We start from the raw sequence: 22,390 nt of genomic DNA on the forward strand, positions 1-22,390 counted from the left end.
AGTTTTTAAAAAATCATTTTTTAAATGGACATAAGTTTTGAACAGATGGTTTACAAAGTAAAGATAACATTTGTTTTGCAGAAAGTTTTACTTTCCTTTTAGGTTCCAAGGATTCACTAATAAAAGAAACCACTCGTTACATACACAATAAATAATCTTAATATTTAATAGATTATCTGGCTTAATTTCAATGAGAAGTGAAAGAAGCGCTCAGTCATATCTGACTCTTTGGACTATAGCCCACCAAACCTCTGTCCATGGAATTTTCCAGGTAAGAATACTGCAATTAGTAGCCATTCCTTTCTCCCAGGGGATCATCCCAACCCAGAGATTGAACCTGGGTCTCCTTCATTGCAGGCAGAATCTTTACCTTCTGAACCACCAAGCACAATATTCAGCTCTAATACAGTCAGTATACAATCCAATATATATAATTTCAATAAATAGTTATTAAAAGAAGATAAATAGAAACAATAGAAGTAACAGCTTACATATCACCAAATTGGGAAGACAACCTATATTCAGACCTGAACAGCACCAGGAAGTCCCCAAAAAACAGCAATCTGGAGTCCCAGTTGGGAAAAGGGTCCTGGGTGGTGTGTGCACCCTGTGGGTGAGACTTCAAATTGCAGCTTTTGGGAGCTCTCGCTTATAATCCCAGGCTGCAAACTATCATCAGTTTATATGCAAAAATGCAGCTCTGTGTTTTTTTTAACTTTTACAACGGTATTTGTTTCACCTTATGAGTCATAAGACTTCTTGGGGGTGGGGGGTGGGGGGAGGAGGGCCATTTGGCCAAGCCCTCAGGGGCTTAAGAAATTTAAATATCTACTTCCTTTCTTATCTAAAGTGCCCCTAGACTAGCTGGTAACAATTGGTGTGCTCACAGGCCAACTGGAATCCAGACAGAGTCCAGGCAAGGTCAGAAATTGGTCAGAGGCCTGCTCCGATTTCTGAAGCCTGAACAAAACTAATTCCGTTTTAATTTCCCTAACATTATACTATAACAAGCATTTTGAGCAATAAGAACGTTCATTCATTCCTGGTGGGATATAGCATTACACAAACACTTCAGAAAACAGGCAGTTTACTATAAACTCAAATAAACACCTACCGCATGACCCCAAATTCCGCATCTAGGTGCTTACCCAAGAGAAATGAAAGCACCATATTCATAAAGTCTTGCACAAGAACATTCATAGCAAGAACTTCCCTGGTGATCTGATGGTTAAGACTCCATTCTTCAGGACTTCCCTGGTGGTCCAGCGGTTGGCACTTCACATCTGCATTTCAGGGGGCATGGGTTCCATCCCTGATCAGGGAACTAAAATCCCCCATCCCTTGCTGCACAGCCAAAAAAAAAAAAGAATATTCATAGCAGCTTAATTCAAAATAACCTAAAACTGGAAACAACCGAAAAAGCCATCAGTGATGAATGGTTAAACAAATTATGGTATATCCATACTGTGCTATTCAAAGAAATGAACTATATGAATGCAGTGAAACAAAATTTTATATTTTAAGGCAAAACAAGAAAAATTAAACATAAAATTCTGTGTCCACTTGGCCTCCTCCCCCCACCTTAATGTGCAGTGTGTGTCTGTATTACATACTAACCAGAGCTTGTCAAAGATGGGAGTATATGATAACTGTAAAGGTCTATTTTTTTCCCCCCGTCCTCTGTCAGTAGAAATACAGTTCTTTCCCAGTTCTGTAAAGGGTCTAGTAACTTACTGTTTGCTTTCTATGTGCAAACCTGGACTAGGTACCTTTGGTGAACTTTATGTAAAGATCAGTATGTCATTTAGTTGTATGAGCCTTTGTCTCAAATCTGACTGGCAGAACAGAGTTCTCAAAGCTTTATGAGAATCTGTTTTCCAGGTTATAATCCTCAGTTTGGTTCAAATAAAATTCCCCTTTTTTCCTTAGCTTGATTGTTAAATGAATTACTGAGAAATAAATCTCAACATCATTATACTAAGTGAAAGAAACTAGACACAAATAGTACAATTTCATTTATATGAAATTCTAAAATAGGTGAAACTAATCTATGGTGACAAAAATTATCTTGCCTTAGGGAAAGGTAGAGGCTTCTCAGGTGGCACTAGTGGTAAAGAATCTGCCTGCCTGTGCAGGAAACTAAAGAAACTGGTGACTTCTCCTGTTGTGGACCATGGGCTTTAGGGGACACGGGCTTCAGCAGCTGTGGCCCACGGGCCCTGTTGCCCACGGCATGTGGAATCTTCCCAGACCAACGTGTGGAACCCATGTCCCCTGCACTGGCAGGCAGATTCTTAATCTCTGGACTGCTAGAGAAGTACAACAATCCTCTCTTGTCAGTAGTGTGGGACACAGACAGCTTAAACACTATTCAAGGTTCAGTTCAGTTCAGTCTCTCAGTCGTCTCCGACTCTCTGCGACCCCATGAATCACAGCACGCCAGACTTCCCTGTCCATCACCAACTCCCGGAGTTCACTCAAACTCATGTCCATCCACTTGGTGATGCCATCCAGTCATCTCATCCTCTGTCGTCCCCTTCTCCTCCTGCCCCCAATCCCTCCCAGTGTCATGGTCTTTTCCAATGAGTCAACTCTTTGCATGAGGTGGCCAAAGTATTGGGTTTCAGCTTCAGCATCAGTCCTTCCAATGAACACCCAGGACTGATCTCCTTTAGGATGGACTTGTTGAATCTCCCTGCAGTCCATGGGACTCTCAAGAGTCTTCGCCAACATCACAGTTCAAAAGCATCAATTCTTCAGCACTCAGCTTTCTTCACAGTCCAACTCTCTCATCCATATATAACCACTGGAAAAACCATAGCCTTGACTAGACGGACCTTTGTTGGCAAAGTAATATCTTTGCTTTTCAATATGCTATCTAGGTTGGTCATAACTTTCCTTCCAAGGAGTAAGCGTCTTTTAATTTCATGGCTGCAGTTACCATCTGCAGTGATTTTGGAGCCCCAAAAAATAAAGTCTGACACTGTTACAACTGTTTCCCCATTTATCTGCCAGGAAGTGATGGGACCAGATGTCATGATCTTTGTTTTCTGAATGTTGAGCTTTAAGCCAACTTTTTTACTCTCCTCTTTCACTTTCATCAAGAGCCATTTTAGTTCCTCTTCACTTTCTGCCATAAGGGTGGTGTCATCTGCATATCTGAGGTTATTGATATATCTCCCCAGCAATCTTGATTCCAGCTTGTGCTTCTTCCAGCCCAGCGTTTCTCATGATGTACTCTGCATAGAAGTTAAATAAGCAGGGTGACAATATATAGCCTTGACATACTCCTTTTCCTATTTGGAACCAGTCTGTTGTTCCATGTCCAGTTCTAACTGTTGCTTCCTGATCTGCATATAGGTTTCTCAAGAGGCAGGTCAGGTGGTCTGGTACTCCCATCTCTTTCAGAATTTTCCAGTTTATTGTGATCCACACAGTCAAAGGCTTTGGCATAGTCAATAAAGCAGAAATAGATGTTTTGCTGGAACTCTCTTCCTCTTTCGATGATCCAGTGGATGTTGGCAATTTGATCTCTGGTTCCTCTGCTTTTCTAAAACCAGCTTGAACATCTGAAAGTTCACAGTTCATGTACTGCTGAAGCCTGGCTTGGAGAATTTTGAGCATTACTTTACTAGCGTGTGAGATGAGTGCAATTGTGCAGTAGTTTGAGAAATCTTTGGCATTGCCTTTCTTTGGGATTGGAATGAAACCTGACCTTTTCCAGTCCTGTGGACACTGCTGAGTTTTCCAAATTTGCTGGCATATTGAGTGCAGCACTTTCACAGCATCATCTTTCAGGAGTTGAAACAGCTCAACTGGAATTCCATCACCTCCACTAGATTTGTTTGTAGTGATGCTCTCTAAGGCCCACTTGACTTCACATTCCAGGATGTCTGGCTCTAGGTGAGTGATCACACCATCGTGATTATCTGGGTCATGAAGCTCTTTTTTGTACAGTTTTTCTGTGTATTCTTGCCACCTCTTCTTAATGTCTTCTGCTTCTGTTAGGTCCATACCATTTCTGTCCTTTATTTAGCCCATCTTTGCATGAAATGTTCCCTTGGTATCTCTAATTTTCTTGAAGAGATCTCTAGTCTTTCCCATTCTGTTCTTTTCCTCTATTTCTTTGCACTGATCGCTGAGGAAGGCTTTCTTATCTTTTCTTGCTATTCTTTGGAACTCTGCATTCAGATGCTTATATCTTTCCTTTTCTCCTTTGCTTTTCGTTTCCCTTCTTTTCACAGCTATTTGTAAGGCCTACTGAGACAGCCATTTTGCTTTTTTGCATTTCTTTTCCATGCAAATGGTCTTGATGTCTGTCTCCTGTACAATGTCATGAACCTCCGTCCATAGTTCATCAGGCACTCTATCTATCAGATCTAGGCCCTTAAATCTATTTCTCACTTCCACTGTATAAACATAAGGGATTTGATTTAGGTCATACCTGAATGGTCTAGTGGTTTTCCCTACTTTCTTCAATTTAAGTCTGAATTTGGAAATAAGCAGTTCATGATCTGAGCCCCAGTCAGCTCCCAGTCTTGTTCTTGCTGACTGTATAGAGCTTCTCCATCTTTGGCTGCAAAGAATATAATCAATCTGATTTCAATGTTGACCATTTGGTGATGTCCATGTGTAGAGTCTTCCCTTGTGTTGTTGGAAGAGGGTGTTTGCTATGACCAATGCGTTCTCTTGGCAAAACTCTATTAGCCGTTGCCCTGCTTCATTCTGTATACCAAGGCCAAATTTGCCTGTTACTCCAGGTGTTTCTTCCTACTTTTGCATTCCAGTCCCCTATAATGATAAGGAAATCTTTTTTGGGTGTTCGTTCTAAAAGGTCTTGTAGATCTTCATAGAACTGTTCAACTTCAGCTTCTTTAGCGTTACTGGTTGGGGCATAGGCTTGGATTACTGAGATATTGAATGGCTTGCCTTGGAAATGAACAGAGATCATTCTGTTGTTTTTTAGATTGCGTCCAAGTACTGCATTTCAGACTCTTTTGTTGATCATGATGGCCGCTCCATTTCTTCTAAGGGATTCCTGCCCACAGTAGTATATATAATGGTCATCTGAGTTAAATTCACCCATTCCAGTCCATTTTAGTTCGCTGATTTCTAGAATGTTGACATTCACTCTTGCCATCTCCTGTTTGACCACTTCCAATCTGCCTTGATTCATGGACCTGACATTCCAGGTTCCTATGCAATATTGCTCTTTACAGCATTGGACCTTGCTTGTATCACCAGTCACATCCACAACTGGGTATTGTTTTTGCTTTGGATCCATCCCTTCATTCTTTCTGGAGTTATTTCTCCACTGATCTGCAGCAGCATATTTGGCACCTACCGATCCGGGGAGTTCCCCTTTCAGTATCCTTTCATTTTGCCTTTTCATACTGTTCACGGGCTTCTCAAGGCAAGAACACTGAAGTGGTTTGCCTTTCCCTTCTCCAGTGGACCACATTCTGTCAGACCTCTCCACAATGACCCTCCCATCTTGGGTGGCCCCACACGGCATGGCTTGGTTTCATTGAGTTAGACAAGGCTGTGGTCTGTGTGATCAGAATGGCTAGTTTTCTGTGATTATGGTGGGCTATTAAAGGAAAAGTGAAGTCGCTCAGTCGTGTCTGACTCTGTGACCGCATGGACTGCAGCCTCCCAGGCTCCTCCGTCCAGGAGATTTTCCAGGTAAGAGTACTAGAGCGGGTTACCATTTCCTTCTCCAGGGGATCTTCCCGACTCAGGGATCGAACCCAAGTCTGCCACATTGCAGGCAGAAGCTTTACCCTCTAAGCCACCAGGGAAGCCCTAAGGGCTATTATGGAGATACAAGGCCTGAGTGAAGGAGATAGGGCCCAACTTGGATTTTTACCTGTGGTCCTCAGCACTCACAGACTCAGTCCTGTAAGTTCCAGAGGCTAAAGCTTGGTAAAACCTTGGTTAAAACCTTGAGGCAAAAGCTTAGAGGCTTAAGGAATAGGCCAAAGTACAGGCCATTCTAAAGGAGATCAGTCCTGGGTGTTCACTGGAAGGAGTGATGCTAAAGCTGAAACTCCAATACTTTGGCCACCTCATGCAAAGAGTTGACTCATTGGAAAAGACTCTGATGCTGGGGGGGATTGGGAGCAGGAGGAGAAGGGGACGACAGAGGGTGAGATGGCTGGATGGCATCACTGACTCGAGGGACGTGAGTTTGGGTGAACTCCAGGAGTTGGTGATGGACAAGGAGGCCTGGCGTGCTGCAATTCATGGGGTTGCAAAGAGTCAGACATAACTGAGCAACTGAACTGAAGTGATAGGCCATTCCTTCTAAAGAGACCTTATCCACACCTCCAATACACCCTAGCCTGGTACTCCCTGGGTATGCAAACTAATCATACCACAGCTCAATTCTAAAAGGTCTAAAAATTTCCCCTTAGACAGTCTTTCCTTTGCATAAAGCCAGGACTACTACTACAGCTGCTGCTGCTAAGTTGCTTCAGTTGTGTCTGACTCTGTACGACCCCATAGATGGCAGCCCACTAGGCTCCTCTGTCCCTGGGATTCTCCAGGCAAGAACACTGGAGTGGGTTGCCATTTCCTTTTCCAATGCATGAAAGTGAAAAGTGAAAGTGAAGTTGCTCAGTTATGCCCGACTCTTAGCAACCCCATGGACTGCAGCCCACCAGGCTCCTCCGCCCATCGGATTGTCCAGGCAAGAGTACTGGAGTGGGTTGCCATTGCCTTCTCCACTACTACTGTTATTATTATTGTTATTATTATTAGCAACTCTATGAAACACTAACCTCAATGGCCACTCACCCATGTAGTTGGTGTAAACCCCTGCTGGTCTTTATACTATATTCTGTACCTCTGTTTATCCTTATACTATTTAAACAGTGTTCCTTTTTCTTCAGAGTAGTTAAATCAGTTTGTAATTTTACATTTATGATTGATTTTCTTGCTATAGTGTAACTTTGAAGTTAGGCTTTGTCTTGGTTCTTTCTATAGCCTCTAGCAGATTTAAAAAACCTTGATAGGACTTCCCTGGTGGTCCAGTGTTTAAGAATTAGCCTGGAAATGTGGGGACACAGGTTTGATGCCTGGTCCGGGAAGATTCCACATGCCTCAGGGCAACTGGGCCCAGGCACCTCAACTAATGAGCCTGTGTGCCACAACTACTGAAGCTCTCTCGCCTGAGAGACCGTGCTTCACAAGAGAAGCCACAGCAATCAGAAGAAGCCTGTGTACTGCAACTGGAGAAAACCCTGCTCGGCAACAAAGATCCAGCACAGCCAAAAGAAAAAAAGAAAAAAAAAGTTCTCTCTCAGAAATTATAGGCATTCTGGAGTGGTGTTAGCAACACCCTGGGAATATACTTTGAAGCTGTTCCAAATATCTATTAAAACTGCTAATAAATGGAATTTGATATTTTATACAGTGAGATAAAGGTGATGTTAATTATTTCATACTTGAAGGATTGTATAATGCTGGAGTTGGGAGGGGGTTAGGTGTTGGGACTTGATATTCTCAGTATAAAACCATCATACAATGGTAGCATAGATTCCTCCTTATAACTGTCCCATTGTCTTCATATTTTTGAAAGGGAAGAAATCATTAGCATCTACGAAATGTTTAATGGGCATATTTTTTTCCCTTAAGGGATTTTCTTCCATTAATGATTAAAAAACAAACACATTGTGAACCCCCCAACCCCCTCAATAAAGCTCTAGATTTTCAAAGGTTGAAAACTAGTTTTCTTTGAACAAATCTAAACTAAAAATAATGCATGTAAAAATAAACAGGTCTTACATCAATAAAACTAAAAAAAATCCCCAAAGACCCTCCAAAAAAGGTCTTCAGGTAAATAAATAAAGCCACTTAAAATCAGTAGCCCAATTTGAAAAAGATAAAAAACAACAACAACAAACCAGTAGCCCAATATTAGAAAATAATCTCAATATTAAAACTTTAGTTTCAAAATGAACTAGTTTCAAAAACTAATTTTATTTATTGACTTTGGCTGTGCTGGGTCTTTGTTACTGCGAGAGCAACAAAGATATATACAATATATACCGATAAAAACATCACCATAATCAAGATAGTGAATGTATCCATCACTCACAAAAGTAATATTGTCACCTCTCTTACTCCTGATATTGGTAGTTTATGTATTTTTATACTCTTGATTAGCTAGAGGTTTATCAGTTTTATTGGCTTTTCTCAATGTAATATTTTTCATTGATCTTTACTTTTGTTTTGTAGCTTACAGATTTCTGTTCTTTTATTACTCTTTTCCTCCTTACTTTGGTTTTAAATTGCTCTTTTACTTATTTCTACAGTAAGAGTTTCTTTTCTTTTTTGGAAATAAAGGCCACCAGTGAGGTAATTTTGCTCTAAATCTGCTTTAGCAGCATTCTACAAGCTTTGATATATTGTGTCTTCATTTTCAATCTATTCAAAAGTTTCTATTTTCCTTTCAGATTTATTCTTTGACCAGTATCTCATTTAGTAGTGTGATAATTGATTTCCAACTATTTATGGATTTTCCAGAGACTTATGTTATTGACTTCTAATTCAATTCCATTGTCAATGGACCACACCCTTGGTATGACTGGAATCATAAATTAAATTTATAGAGACTGTTTTCATGACCCAGTATATAAATAGTCAATCTTGGCAAATTCTTGTGCTCACTTACAAAATATTCTGCTCTTGTTAGGTGATTTCCGTAAATACCAATTTGATCAAGTTGGTTCAGAATATTTTTTTAAATCTTCTATATTCTTTCCAGTTTTCTATTTGTTCTACAGTTTATTGAGGGAGGCTATTGATATATCTATGTAGTTAGATTTTTCTATTTCTCCTTGTAAATCTATCAATTTTTTGATTCATATATTTTGAGACTATCATTGGCTACATAAATGTTTATTTTGGCCTCCTGATGAACTGATTCATTTATCATTATCATGTGAAACATATTCATGGTTATATTCTTTGCTTGGAAATCTATTTTGTCTGATATTAATACAGCCACTCTAGTTCCTGTTTTCAATCTGTTAGCATAATCTTAGCACATCATCTTGTGTGTGTGTGTGTGGTAAGAACATTTAACAGGGGATTTACCATCTAGCAAATTTTAAAGTGTAAAACACAGTATTTTAATTATAGGTATGATGTTGTAGAGCAGGTCTCTAGAACTTACCTTACACAACTGAGACTTTATGCCTGTTAACTAGCAACTCTCATTTCCATGATGGATGGTTGGATGGCATCATTGACCCATTGGACATGAGTCTGAGCAAGCTCGGGGAGATGGTGAAGGACAGGGAAGCCTGGCGTGCTATAGTCCATGAGGTCGCAGTGACTGAGCGACTGAACAGCAACATTTCCTCTGCCACCCAGGCCCTGGCAACCACCACTCTACTCTTTGCTTCAGTGATTCTGAATATTTTAGATACCTCATGTTAAGTGGAATCATGTAGTTTCTGTCCTCTGGTGTTTGGTTACGTTTACTTGGCATAATGTTCTCAAGGTTCATCCATTTTTTGCATGTGGCAGGATTTCCTTCTTTCTAAAGGCTTAGTAATATCCCACTGCAGGTATATTACCACATTTTGTTCATCCATTCCCACATCTTAGCTATTGTGAATAACAATGCAATAAACATGGAGGTGTAAGGATCTCTTTGAGATTCCAATTTCAATTATTTGGGATAAATATACATAAGTGAGATTGCTAGACAATGGCTTCCCTGGTGGCTCAGTCGGGAAAGTCTGCCTGCAATGCAGGAGACCTGGGTTTGATCCCTCAGTCGGGAAGATACAACCCACTCCAGTATCCAGCTCCAGAGGAGCCTGGTGGGCTACAGTCCATTGGGTCACGAAGAGTTGGACACAACTGAGTGACTTTCACGGTAGTTCCATTTTTAATTTTTTTTTGAGAAAGTTCCATCATACTTTCCATAGTGTTGCACCATTTTAAATTTCCACCAACAGTGTGTAAGGGTTCTAATTTTTCCACATCCTTGCCAACACTTGTTAGGCAGAAACGTTTTTAGTTGGATGCAGTCCTATTTGTCTATTTTTTGTTTTTCTTGACTGACTTTTGGTAATATAACTAAGAAATCACGGCTAAGGCCACTGTCATAGAAGTTTTTTCCATGGTTTGTTACAGTAGTTTTAGTTTAAGGTTTTAAATTTAAGCCTTTAATCCTTTTTGAGTTGATTTTTGTGTATAGTGTAAGGTAAGGTTCCAATTTCATTCTTTTGCATTTGGATATACAATTTTCCCAACGCTGTTTGTTGGAGAGGCTATTGTTTCCCCATTTCCAAAGGGAATCTGTCTCTGTATTCTTGTTGAATTAGTGTGTTTGTCAGGGGAAGGAGGGACTAGGTCTTCCTATCCCTTTAGCTTGGTGTATCTTTTAACATCCTTGTATTTTTCACCCTATTTCTGTCATTATACATGAAGTGTATTTTTGTAGGCAGCATATGTAATCTTGCTTTGTAATCTAATTTGATTATTTCTGCATTTTAATTGAAGCAAACAGACCATTTACATTAATATGATTGTCAATATGATTAAATTTAATAATACTATTAATTTCTTTTTGACTCATCTGTTTTCCTTTTCCTCTTGTTCTGCTTTTCGAATTGACTATTTCATTTTAATTTCATCTTTGTTGACTTATTGACAAGTGTTTTATTTTAGTGATTGTATTTGGGTTTATAGTATGTATTATTAAGTTACCACAGTCTGTCTTCAAGTAACATTATTCCACTATACATATAGTATAAAGAACTTGCAATCATATTCTTCCATTTTTCCCCTCCTAGGCTTTGAGCTATTGCTGTCAATATGTAATTTTAAAGATGTCTAAACTACAGACCATGCTCTTGCTGTTCTTTTTAACAGTCAATTATATTTTAAAGAGACTAATAAGTTTTTGTTACGTCTGAAAATAATTTTTCATCCATGCTTCTGAAAACTATTTTTGTCGAGATAGTTTTAGGTTGAGTTTTTCTTTATCACTGCTTTTCAGCAATTGTGATGTTTCATATTTATTGTTCCTAGGGTTCTAGTTTTCCTATTTGGAAACATTTCCATCATTACTTCTTCAAGTGATTTTTCTGTCCCCTCCTTCCCTCCTGTGGGAACTCTGATTACATATGTTAGGTTGCTTGAAGTTGTCCCAGAGTACATTGGTGTTCTGCTTGTTTTTTGAACCTCATTTCTGTGTCTCATTTTGGATAGTTCCTATTGCTATGTTTTCAAGTTCACTAGTCTTTCCTTTTGCAATGTCTTCTCTCTGTACTCCCATTGAGTTTTTTTTTTTTTTTTCTTACGTACTGTAGTTCTTATCTCTACAAGTTCAATTTGGATTTTTTTAAAATGTTAAACATCTTCACTAAGTTTTGGTAAATGTGGCATATATAAAATAGCCATTGTGATGTTCTCTGATAATTCTAACCTCTATGTCAGTTCTGGATTGATTGAATATGCTCTTCAGGAGATGATGTTTCCTGTCTCTCTGCATGTCTAGTGATCTTTTGATTGAATGTTAAGAAACTGTAAAACTTACATTCTTGGGTGCTTGACATTTTTATAAACCTATGCAGTTTCTTGAGCTTTGTTCCAAAATTGTAATAATTTTCTTAGAAAGGATCAATCCTCTTGGGTTTTCCGTTTTTAATATTTGTTAGGTGGGACCACAGTGCTCACTTTAGGACTAATTATTCCCCAGTACTGAACCCTTCTGCATATCCTAGTCAGTCTCCTATAAATCATGAGGTTTTCAAGTTAGGCTGGTGTGAACAGGCAGTGTTTCTAGCCTGTGTGAGCTTTGAGCACTGTTACTTTTAATTTCAGGGGATGGTTCTTCCCAGGCTTCAGGCAGTTTCCTCATATGTATAACTAGTCAGTATGTAGGTGATTCCTTGAAGGACCCTTTGTATATCTCCACAATTCTCTCCTGGAATTTTGTCCTTTCAGTACTCTGTCCTGCAGTCTCCAGTAGCTTTGGTCTTCCCAGATCTCACTTCGGGTTTTTCAACTGGATTAGTTGGATGGGCTTTGCCTGGGTTCCCCTTTCATGTGTGTTTGCAAACTCTCTCCAGGCTGTAAACATGGATGAATTGTAGGATTCATCTTGATTTTCCCCATGTCTTAGGAATTTTTTTTTACGTTTAACATCATGAAAATCATTCTTTTGTATATTTTGTCATTCTTGGATAGTTTTAGGGTGTGTGTGTGTGCGTGCGTGTGCGTGTGCATGTGTGTGTGTGTGTAGGGTAGGAGGAGGAGCAATAAATCTGATCCATGTTACTTCATCTTGGCTAAAAGCAGAAATCTTGAATGACTCCATTTTATTAGACAGTTTTTCTAATTTCTACATTTTCTTTGAACTTAACTATGTATTAAGATCTAATAAAATAATTTATTAAGAAAAGTTATCCTGATTAAAATAGTCTCTGTTGGTCCATCAATGGGGAAACATGACAAAAAGGTGGCTTATAATATACCAACTGTGTAGATCAGGTATTTTAGGTGGAGAATGACCACTTTCTAAGTAGGATACTATTAATACTATTAGTGATTCTGCAGACAATATGGGGAGAGGGGGACAGAGACAATAAATGCACCTTAAATAGAAGAATTAATGTGATTTCATATAATACAAGTTGTATAATTGGGTCAGTGACTTAACATGTAATTTTATTTCATGATACATAAATATTAATCAAACACCCAGGAATCAGGCAGATGTCAAGCAGCTAGACAAATTCTCTAAGGAGGTTATGAGCAGGGACTTCCCCAGCAGTCCTGTGGTTATGACTCCATATCCAATGCAGGCAGCATGGGTTCGATCCCCAATCAGGAACTAAGATTCCACACTTGGTGCGTGGTGTGGCAAAAAAGAGGTTAGAAGCAGAGTTTCTAAGAAAACATAAAGTGTTGTTTATGAGAAAAAAAAAAAAAAAGCAGATTTCTAGACCAAACCACAATGTAATTTAAGAGGACTGGGATGGGGTCTAGAAATCTGCAAATTATTAACCAACTTAGTGGCTTTGGTAAGAGATAACTATGGAAAAAAGCTTGCCTCTATTTCTTATTTGAACTGGATAAACGGATGATGGGTGGGACAGAATGAACATTATTAGGAGAATTAAAGTAGAGGCAAGAACAAGCCAAGGTATTTTAGCCTAGCATAAGAGGTTCAGACTAGAAAAGGTCTTCAGCATCAAACTAAAAAAAACCTAAGGTTTCAGAATAGGGAAATGATAGTATGAGAATGATTTTTAAGACTACTATTTGATGGGATGAGTGGGCAAAGCTGGAAAGCGTCAGAACATTTAGAATGAGGTAATAAGGGTGAGAATCAAGAGGAAGTACTGACAATAGTAACTAGAGTGTCAGAGAACACTGGTAAAAACGGTCTAACTTCCTTTCACATATGTAACGACAGGAAGTTAGTATTAAATAAGAGATTTAAAAAATATTATAAAACACAATAGTAAGCAAAATAATAATAATAAAAATAGTAAGAACAAAATAATCTTCAACAGGTTTTTCAGATGTTTACTTGCATGATTCTTGAAACTCCACTAAGAGCTCAGGAGCAGTTTGTATTGCCTGGAAGGAGTATTAAACAGCAGTGTTAGTTTTCTAAATTAAAACTAATGCATCGGTCATTATGAACAAAAAGTAGTTTACATTCTCTAAGGAAGATGAAGCAATACTTGCATTTTATTTATATTTCTTCATTTGCTATTTCAGCCAATTTCAGTTTATTGTCAAAGATACAGAGACTGTAGTCAAGGAAGAGAGAAAAATGGACTTCTCCGGTAGTAGAGTGGATACGTATCCACCTGCCACTGTAGGGGACACGGGTTCAATCCCTGGTCTAGGAAGATTCCATATGCCAAGGAGCAACTAAGCCTGTGTGCCACAACTACTGAGCCTGTGCCCTAGAGCCTGTGTTCCACAACAAAAAAAGCAACCGCAATGAGAAACCCTCACACCGCAGTGAAGAGTAGCCTCCACTCACCACTATTAGGGAAAGTCCAAGAGTGGCAACAAAGACCCAGTGCAACCAAAAATAAAGTGAATAAGTAAAATAAAAGAAAAAAAGAAAAATCTGCTTCTCCAAAATTACAAACTGGATGGTTAGGTTACAAAATGTCAAGGGTGTGATAGAGGGATTAATTCTGGTAGGGAGTGGGTATGAGTAAAAAAGGCAACCGAGGGGACTTCCTTAGTGGTCTAGTGGCTAAGACTCCACACTCCCGACGCAGGGGCCCTGGGTTCAATCCCTGGTCGGGGAACTAGATTCTACATGGCGCTACTTAAGAGTTTGCATGCCACAACTAAAGATCCTGCGTGTTGCGACTAAGACTCCACATGGCCAAACAAACAAAGAAGTAAATAAATATAAAAAAATAAAGAGAGAAAGAAGTATGACAAGTTTTCAAGAAAGATATAAGATCAGAAACTGTTAACAGATCTTCACAGTTCATAAAGATAGGTAACTTGCTCAGTGCTGTGAAAGCAAATCCAAAGGAAGACAACAGTTCTGTATGTTTATTGATTTCTTACCTTCTTTTAATGGAGTTTTGGGAACAAAATTTTCTTTACTTTCATGAAGAAAAGCCTTTGAAGGATCAAAGTGTTTGATACCCAGAACTTTATTTAATTCCTCCTGAAGTTTTGCTTCACTTTGTTTTCTTTTAGTAAGCTGAGCACGGAGTTTTAACACCTCCTATTGTAAGAAAAAATACAGTCAGTAAATAATTATTGAAGACCATGTTGGTGAAATGTGCTACCAATATTACTGACAATTTCACAGTTGCTCTTTTTTCAAACCTTAATGGCAAAAGCCTACTGCATACAGGCTTTCAGACTATAAATTACAAAATGACAAAGAAGATAACAAGTCATTTAAATCTTCCTGTCCCTCTATAGGTACATAGTTGTATTTCTGATAAAAGTTCAACACCAAATTAAATGCTGAGATTCACTACTGGTGAGACAGCATGAGAAGCTCTGCTGACTTGTTCCCTAGTGATAAAACTACAAAAAAAAAAAAAAGCAATGACTTAAAGCCTCTGTAAATGGCCTTAAGGTAAAATAGCAAGTGAAGAAACAATTATTCAAGCAGATCCACAAAAGGGCTTTTTGTTTTTTAAAAAAGGCAATGTCCTGTTGTGTTTGAACTAATCCTGTTCCCTCTCGTCCTAGTCCTTGCTTAGCAAAGCAGAGACTCCACACCAGACCTCTGCATATTGGGGCAGAGGGTTCCCCCCTCCCCCCAACCCCACCTCCCAGTCTGAGGCTTCTCCTGCCAAGAGGAGCAAGATGTCAGCATCTCTCATCTTTCCCCCAGCTCTTCCTTGATCTGAACAACAGCAAATGTGGCTGAGAGGTGTGTGTGGGGGGAGGTCTTTTCTTACAAGAAACCAAGGCCCTGGTCTTAGGTGCAGAGTGCTGAAAATACCCAGACCCTGATCACCCATTACCTGGCTCATGAGACAATGGTTCCAAGCCAACAGAGGCAAAGTGAGAGACCCTCAGATTGCTCATCTCCCTCTCCCCCAAGTCTACTAAACATCCAGCTACAGGAACAGAGGTGTCACTCAGAGGAAAGCTTGCCATCGTCCCCAAATCCAGATCTGAAGCCTTGTCTCAGAAATTCTGCCTAGGAGAACACAGAGCTCCTAATTTATTCCCAGAGCAAGTGACTTCACTTACAGCAGAGGTTAGAGCAGTTCAGGCTGAAGGGTGCCCTGAAGAACAGTAGAGGCTGTGTGGTGAAAGGGAATGGGAAGTGATTAAAAACTGGGCTAAACGGTAAGCTGCCTGGTTTGTGGAAGAGAAGTGTTGAATAAGACAGGTGGGAGGAGCCCTCCTGTAGCCAGAACAAAGTCAATCACTGACCTAAAACACAGTTCCAACAAAGGAACCAGAATTAGATTGGATTAATCTGTAGAGGAATTTATGACCTGGGGCAATGTTGAAAATAACAGAGGGATAAGCCAGCAACTATGTGTAATCAAGGAGAGAGGGAGGCAGCCTTACCCAAACCAGAGTCATCTCAGGGTGACTGTGTATACAACCCAAACTGAACCTCCCTCAGCAACAACATCAGAGGCACAAACTAGTGGGGGATGGGGAGGAGGAATAGACTTCACTAAACAAGAAAATAATAACATACCTGCAAGGGGATGGCAGTACCGAGAGGTGCTACAATATATTGTCTAAAACATCCATTTTCTAACAGAAAAATTACAAAGTATGCAAACAGGAAAGCATGATTTATATACTGGGGAAAAGCAGGCAACAACAACTGCCCAAGAGAGTAACCCAGTATCAAATTTATCCAAAAAAGGGTTTAAAGCCATTATAAACATTTGAAGTAAAGGAACTTAAAAAAAAAAAAAAGGGGGAGTAGACTCAAATTCCTATAATCAGAAATGAAAGAAGGGCCATTGCTACTGATATTATCAAAATGAAAAGGAATGTAAGGGAATATGGCACACAATTGTGAACCAACACATCAGAAGACGAAATGGACATATTCCTAGAAAGACACAAACTACTGAAACTGTCTCAAGAAGAAATAGTCAATCTGAGGTACGACTGTATTGCTATAAACTTCCCTGTTAGAACTGCTTTTGCTGCATCCCATAGGCTTTGAGTTGAAATAGTCAATCTGAATAGACTACTATATTATATGATATATAATATAATAATCTATTATAACAAGTGAAGAGATTGAATTATTGATCAAAAACCATCCACAGAGAAAAGTCTAGGTCCAGAGGCCTTCACCACTGAATTCCACTACACATTCAGTAAATACCAATAATTCACGAAATATCCCATAAATAGAAAGGGGAAACACTTCCCAACTCATTTTATGAAGTATTACCATGATAAAATAAAAACCACCCACCCCAATATCAATAAAAGTAAACGTGACTTTACAAACCGATTTGAGATTGCTATTTTCATCTTTCAATTTCACAACATGCTTGATTTTTTGCTTTAGATTCTGGTGACCCAATAATTTAGCATATGAATCTCTTAGATTATTTAGTTGTTCCTGAGCTGCACCATGTTCATTCAACAAAGCCTGTTTCTCTGCTTCAAATGCATCCAGTTGTAGCTGAAAAAGATTTTTTGTAAAGTTAAGACTTAAAACTATTAAATCCTACTTGACTCATATTAACTACAAGGAAAACTAAAGTGAAAGAAAGTAAAAAGGCAAGACAGGATTTCCCTGGTGGTCCAGTGGCTAAGACTGCAGGCTCGCAATGCAGGGGAGCCAGGTTTGATCCTTGGTTGGGGAACTAGATCCCACATGCTGCAATTAAGACCTGGTGCAGCCAAATAAGTAAATAAATATCTAAACAAGAAACTCAACAACCACCACAACAAAAAAGGCAAAAAACAAAAATAGATTTATTGACTCACTCTTAGGGCTCTCCATAAATTGTCTTTTTTTTTTTTAAATAAAAAGTTGTTTTTCATTTCAAAGATCAATGAAACAGAAAGAAAGAAACAACGGAAGACCTGCTAGCTGGGCTAATCTGTATTACCACAACACATTATAACCAATACTGTCTTCTGACTCTAAGTACCCAGATTTGCATTTATCCTTTAAGTGTTAATTAGAGCAACATTGAGAAAGATCATAACAAAATAAGTGTCATAAATTTACATAGATTATCAAAAGTTCATATCAGGAGAGCCTTCTAAGGTATTAACTTTTAAGAATCTTATTAAGAATCTTATAAAGCCTATATTAAATATGTATGTATAATAATATAGTAACATATATAATAAACCTTCTGTAATAGGAAGTTAAACTGGCACTGTAAATGCACAGCAAAATGATCTTTCAGAAGAACCATGTCATTGCCGTGACTGTGACACGGAGCAATACGAATTCTCAAATACAAGTAAGTTAAGTCCTAATTGACAGACCTGAAAAGGCTTTGTTTTATTATATAATTCTTCATAGAGCAGACGCCACTTATTCATTTCCTCAGTTAATTCCGCTATTGAGTTTTCTTTTCCAGCTTTTCTGTAAGGGAAAATTAAATTAAAAATCACAGTATACTAGAAAAAATAACTTGAGACGCATGGCATTTTAGTTTTCAGCCTAGATTACCTTGCTTCTTCCTCTTCCAGTTGTTTCTTAAAGTCTTCACTTTGTTGCTTGAGTTGGTTCTGTAAATCAGATATTCTTTTAAGAGAAGAAACTGTAATTTCTTTCATTTCTGCTTCTTTAAGTGCTGATTTGGTCTGCAGATCTAGCAGCATCCTTGGGTTTGAGAGAGAAGAGTCCATTAAGAAAGTTATAGCCATTTAAATTACCTTTTTTAAAAAAAATCTCAAAGAACTGTTGAGAATTATACTTTTTAAACTGCGTAAATTCGTAATTCACCATTGAAGATCACCCAAAGCAAGCCATGGGACTACAGTTTTCTGCATCACTTAGTAGCTGGCTTGCAGCAACATCCAATTGTCCTAATGGTTCTAAGACCACAGGTGTAGGCAGGTTTTATTTCTCCTTCATACCTTGCATATTCTTGATTTGAGTTCTCAGTTGCCAATATTTGATCTCGGACATCCTCTGCACTTTGCTCAGCCTTGGCCAGTTCTTCCTTAAGTGATTCGTTCTGCATCTTAAGATCTTCTAGCTCACTTGCTGTTGATGCTTTATAGCTTATTTTTTTAAAAACAAGGTTAAAGGATTTTTCTAACATATGCACAACAAATCTATAGCTGATTGGTTTATATTTTATACACTTTTAGGTAAAACAAACAAAACCTTATCTATTTTCACATTTGCACAAGTAAGAATTCAATGTTTTGAAGTCAAGTTAATACTTAACATGAACTTATATGACACACGCAGTTCCTTTAAAGAAAAGAGTCAAGTGCCTAGTATGGGCGGAATCTATGAACAAAGATGAAAAGAAATCAACTACCAAACATGGAAATTACCTCAAAACAAAAACCCACACAATCCCTTTACCTACTGTCATACATTATTATCTTGTGGGTGAGAGAAAAAAATGCCTCTTCAGGTTGTTCCAAAATAAAAGGAAAAATAACAACATAATTAACTTTGTTCTAAGTGTTTTAAATGCAAACTACAGAGCATGTTAGCTGATAAAACTGGAGAACCTACATTTTGCTTCATGATTCAGAAAAGGCTTTTCTGAGGAATTTACAGTTAAGTTGAGATGTGACGGATAAGGAGGATTTAGGGAGCCAATTGGGGAAAGTATTTCAGAGGGAAAAGATGTGTATGTGCTCGGAGGCAGGTAGAACACAGTCCATTAAGAGCTGGGACTGGGGCTTGCCTGGTGGCTCAGTGGTAAAGAATCCGCCGGTCAACGCAGGAGACATGGGTTCAATCCCCGGTCTGAGGAAGACCCCACATGCTGTGGAGCAACTAAACCTGTGTGCACAACTACTGAGCCTGTGCTGTTAACTACTGAACTCAAGTGCCCTAGAGGCCACACTCCTCAACAAGAAAAGCTACCTCATTGATAAGCCCGCGCGCCATAGTTAAGAGAGCAGCCCCCACTCACTGCAACTAGAGAAAAGCCCGCATCAACAAAAACCCAGCATAGTCAAAAATAAATAAATAAAATGTTAAGCATTAAAAAAAAAAAAAAGAGCTGTGACAGGAGTCTAATGAACAAGAGAGGGGAAAAAAAGAACAAGAGAGGCAGGAGCAGAAGCAAGAGGCATGGTGGGGCTTACCTGAATGATAAAGGACATACTTCAAAGGTCTCTTAAGTAAGTGTGTAAATTATTCCAGAGATATTCAGAGAACTGACTGAGGAGGGACAGGAATGCTGAACTGGAGGATTAACCAGAGGACAATTATTTTTCAGCCCAGGTGAGTGGTAAAGGAGGCTTGGACCACGGAGTTGGCAAAAGAAAGATGTGAGATCTCTTTTGGAGGCAGGATGGAAAAACTCAAGAAAGAGATTGAATGTTGGGAGAAAAGGAGAGAAGATGATTACGATGACTCCAGACTTATGGAAGGAGAAACTCAGAAGATGGAGATGTCACTGACTGTGGTCAACAAGAATGAGGGACGAGAGGGACAAAGGGCAACAAAGATGATCTAGAGTTGTTTTGGTGGGGTTAATACCAGACAACGGTGAGAGATCTACTTGAAGTCAAGTAGGCAGCTGAATATATGAGTAGGGGATGAAAGGAGGGGTCTTGTTGGAAGAAATAAATTTTAATGCTACTCGCATACTAATGGTGACTGACATCACAGAATGACTAAAGGCACTAGTTTTCAAAGTGGCAAGAAGGAAAATTTCTTTCCAGAGTTGGGAACAGCACTATAAGTTATATATGTGTACGTATATATATAGTTGTTCAGTTGCTCAGTAGCGTCCAGCTGTTTGTGACCCCATGGACTGTAGCACACCAGGCTTCCCTGTCCTTCACCATTTCCTGGAGCTTGCTCAAACTCATGTCAGTGATAACCATCCAATTATCTTGTCCTCTGTTGTTCCCTTCTCCTACCCTCAATCATTCCCACATCACAGGCTCTTCTAATGAGTCGGCTCTTCGTATCAGGTGGCCAAAGTATTGGAGCTTCAGCTTCAGCGGCAGTTCTTCCAAAGAATATTCAAGGTTGGTTTCCTTCAGGATTGACTGGTTTGATCTCCTTGCAGTCCAAGAAACTCTTAAGAGTCTTTTCCAACACCGAAGTTCAAAAGCATCAATTCTTCAGTGCTCAGCCTTATGGTCCAACTCACATATTCATACATGACTACTGGAAAAACCACAGATTTGACTACACGGATCTTTGTTGGCAAAGTAATGTCTCTGCTTTTTAATATGCTGTCTAGGTTTGTCATATGTATATTAATTATATGTATGCTGATATATAAAAATTAAAATATATAGGGACTTCCCCAGTAGGCCAGTGGTTAAGACTCTGTGCTTCCACTGTAGGGGGAATGAGTTTGATCCCTGGTTGGGGAACTAAAATTCCACATGTCACACAGCATGGCCAAAAATTCAAAACAGAACACAAAACAAAACATACACACACACACACACACACACACGTACATATATACACACACACAAACATACACACACATACATATATATACAATATGTATGTCAAAATATATCAGATCAGATGCAGGAACACATCACTGAGACTAGAAGGTACTAGTTAATGAATGGGTATTAGGCAATTGATTATCCATATGGACAAAGAAATATGAATTTTATCCCTTTATCACTACATATACAGAAATCAGTTCTAGGTGGAAAAATGAAAAGTGCAATTTTGAAACTTAGGAAAAAAAAAAAGGTGAATATCTTTATTTAAGTTCTCGGGATAGAAAGACGTTTTTGTAGGCAAAAGTGTTCACATAAAACTCTATAAGTTTAACAACACTAAAATCAAGAACTGCCATTCATCACAGGAAACCATAAAGAAAATGAAAATATAAGCCACACTCTGTAAGATATCTGCCACCCATATTGCTGATAAAAACCCTACAAATCAACCAAGAAAAGATAATCCTCTAGAGAAATGAATAAAAGACATATATAAGCTTTTTACAGAAAAGGAAAAATAAATTATCCACAAGAAGAGGCCTTTTTACATTTAGTATACTGGCAAAATTTATGAAGTCTAACAAGCTTCAGAGGGGAGGTAGATCAATGGGAACTCATACATCACTAGCGGGGGTGTAGATTTTCACCTCCCGTTTGTAAAATGATTTGGAATTAAATTTTAAAGTTGAACATTCACTTAAATGTGACTTAAGAATAATTCTTACAGGTATGTAAGAAGAGACCACAAGAATATTCACAGTACTGTTAATAAAATGAAAGAAATGGGAAACAACCCAAAAGCCCAAAGTGAGAATGGATAAATAGTGGTAGACTGATAAGATCAAATATTCTTTAACAGAGGATGAGATGGCTGGATGGCACCATCGACTCAATGGACATGAGTTTGAGCAAACTCCCAGAGAGAGTGAAGGATAGGTAAGGCTGGCGTGCTGCAGTCCATGAGGAGGTCGCAAAGAGCTGGACATGACTAAGTGACTGAAGAACAATTCTATAACAGTGACCATGAACAAACTATAGACCCAGGCAATATTGACATTCAGCCCTAAAAATACACATAATGCAGAGTGAAAAGGCAAGTCCCAGGATATGGCAGATACTACTAGGACACTTTTGATGAAGTTCTGGAAGGAGAAAAATTAGGTATTATTCATATGGACATACATTATAAAATTATACACAGGAAAAAAGCAAGGAAGTAACTGATGTAGATTTTGAGATGGTGCTACCTATTGCGGAGAGGAATGAAGATGGGACAGTGGAGGATTCATACAGG

General features: G+C 38.8%; 1 protein-coding gene across 2 annotated transcripts in view; it reads right to left on the minus strand.

Moving 5' to 3' along the window:
* Nucleotides 1–12,672: 12,672 nt before the first annotated feature.
* Nucleotides 12,673–22,390, minus strand: part of HMMR (hyaluronan mediated motility receptor) — a 31,659-nt gene continuing 21,941 nt past the window's right edge. For both annotated transcript variants that reach the window (XM_040239455.1, XM_040239456.1), the window contains exons 13-18: nt 18,562–18,708; nt 18,152–18,304; nt 17,965–18,064; nt 16,967–17,143; nt 14,575–14,737; nt 12,673–13,611 (exon numbers count right to left, since the gene is read on the minus strand). In XM_040239455.1, the coding sequence (XP_040095389.1) occupies nt 13,592–13,611; nt 14,575–14,737; nt 16,967–17,143; nt 17,965–18,064; nt 18,152–18,304; nt 18,562–18,708 (760 nt within the window). In that variant the 3' untranslated portion in view covers nt 12,673–13,591. The remainder of the gene's footprint in view (nt 13,612–14,574; nt 14,738–16,966; nt 17,144–17,964; nt 18,065–18,151; nt 18,305–18,561; nt 18,709–22,390) is intronic.

This window comes from Oryx dammah, unplaced genomic scaffold (genome assembly GCF_014754425.2).
Source record: "Oryx dammah isolate SB20612 unplaced genomic scaffold, SCBI_Odam_1.1 HiC_scaffold_5, whole genome shotgun sequence".
NCBI classification, from domain to species: domain Eukaryota; kingdom Metazoa; phylum Chordata; class Mammalia; order Artiodactyla; family Bovidae; genus Oryx; species Oryx dammah.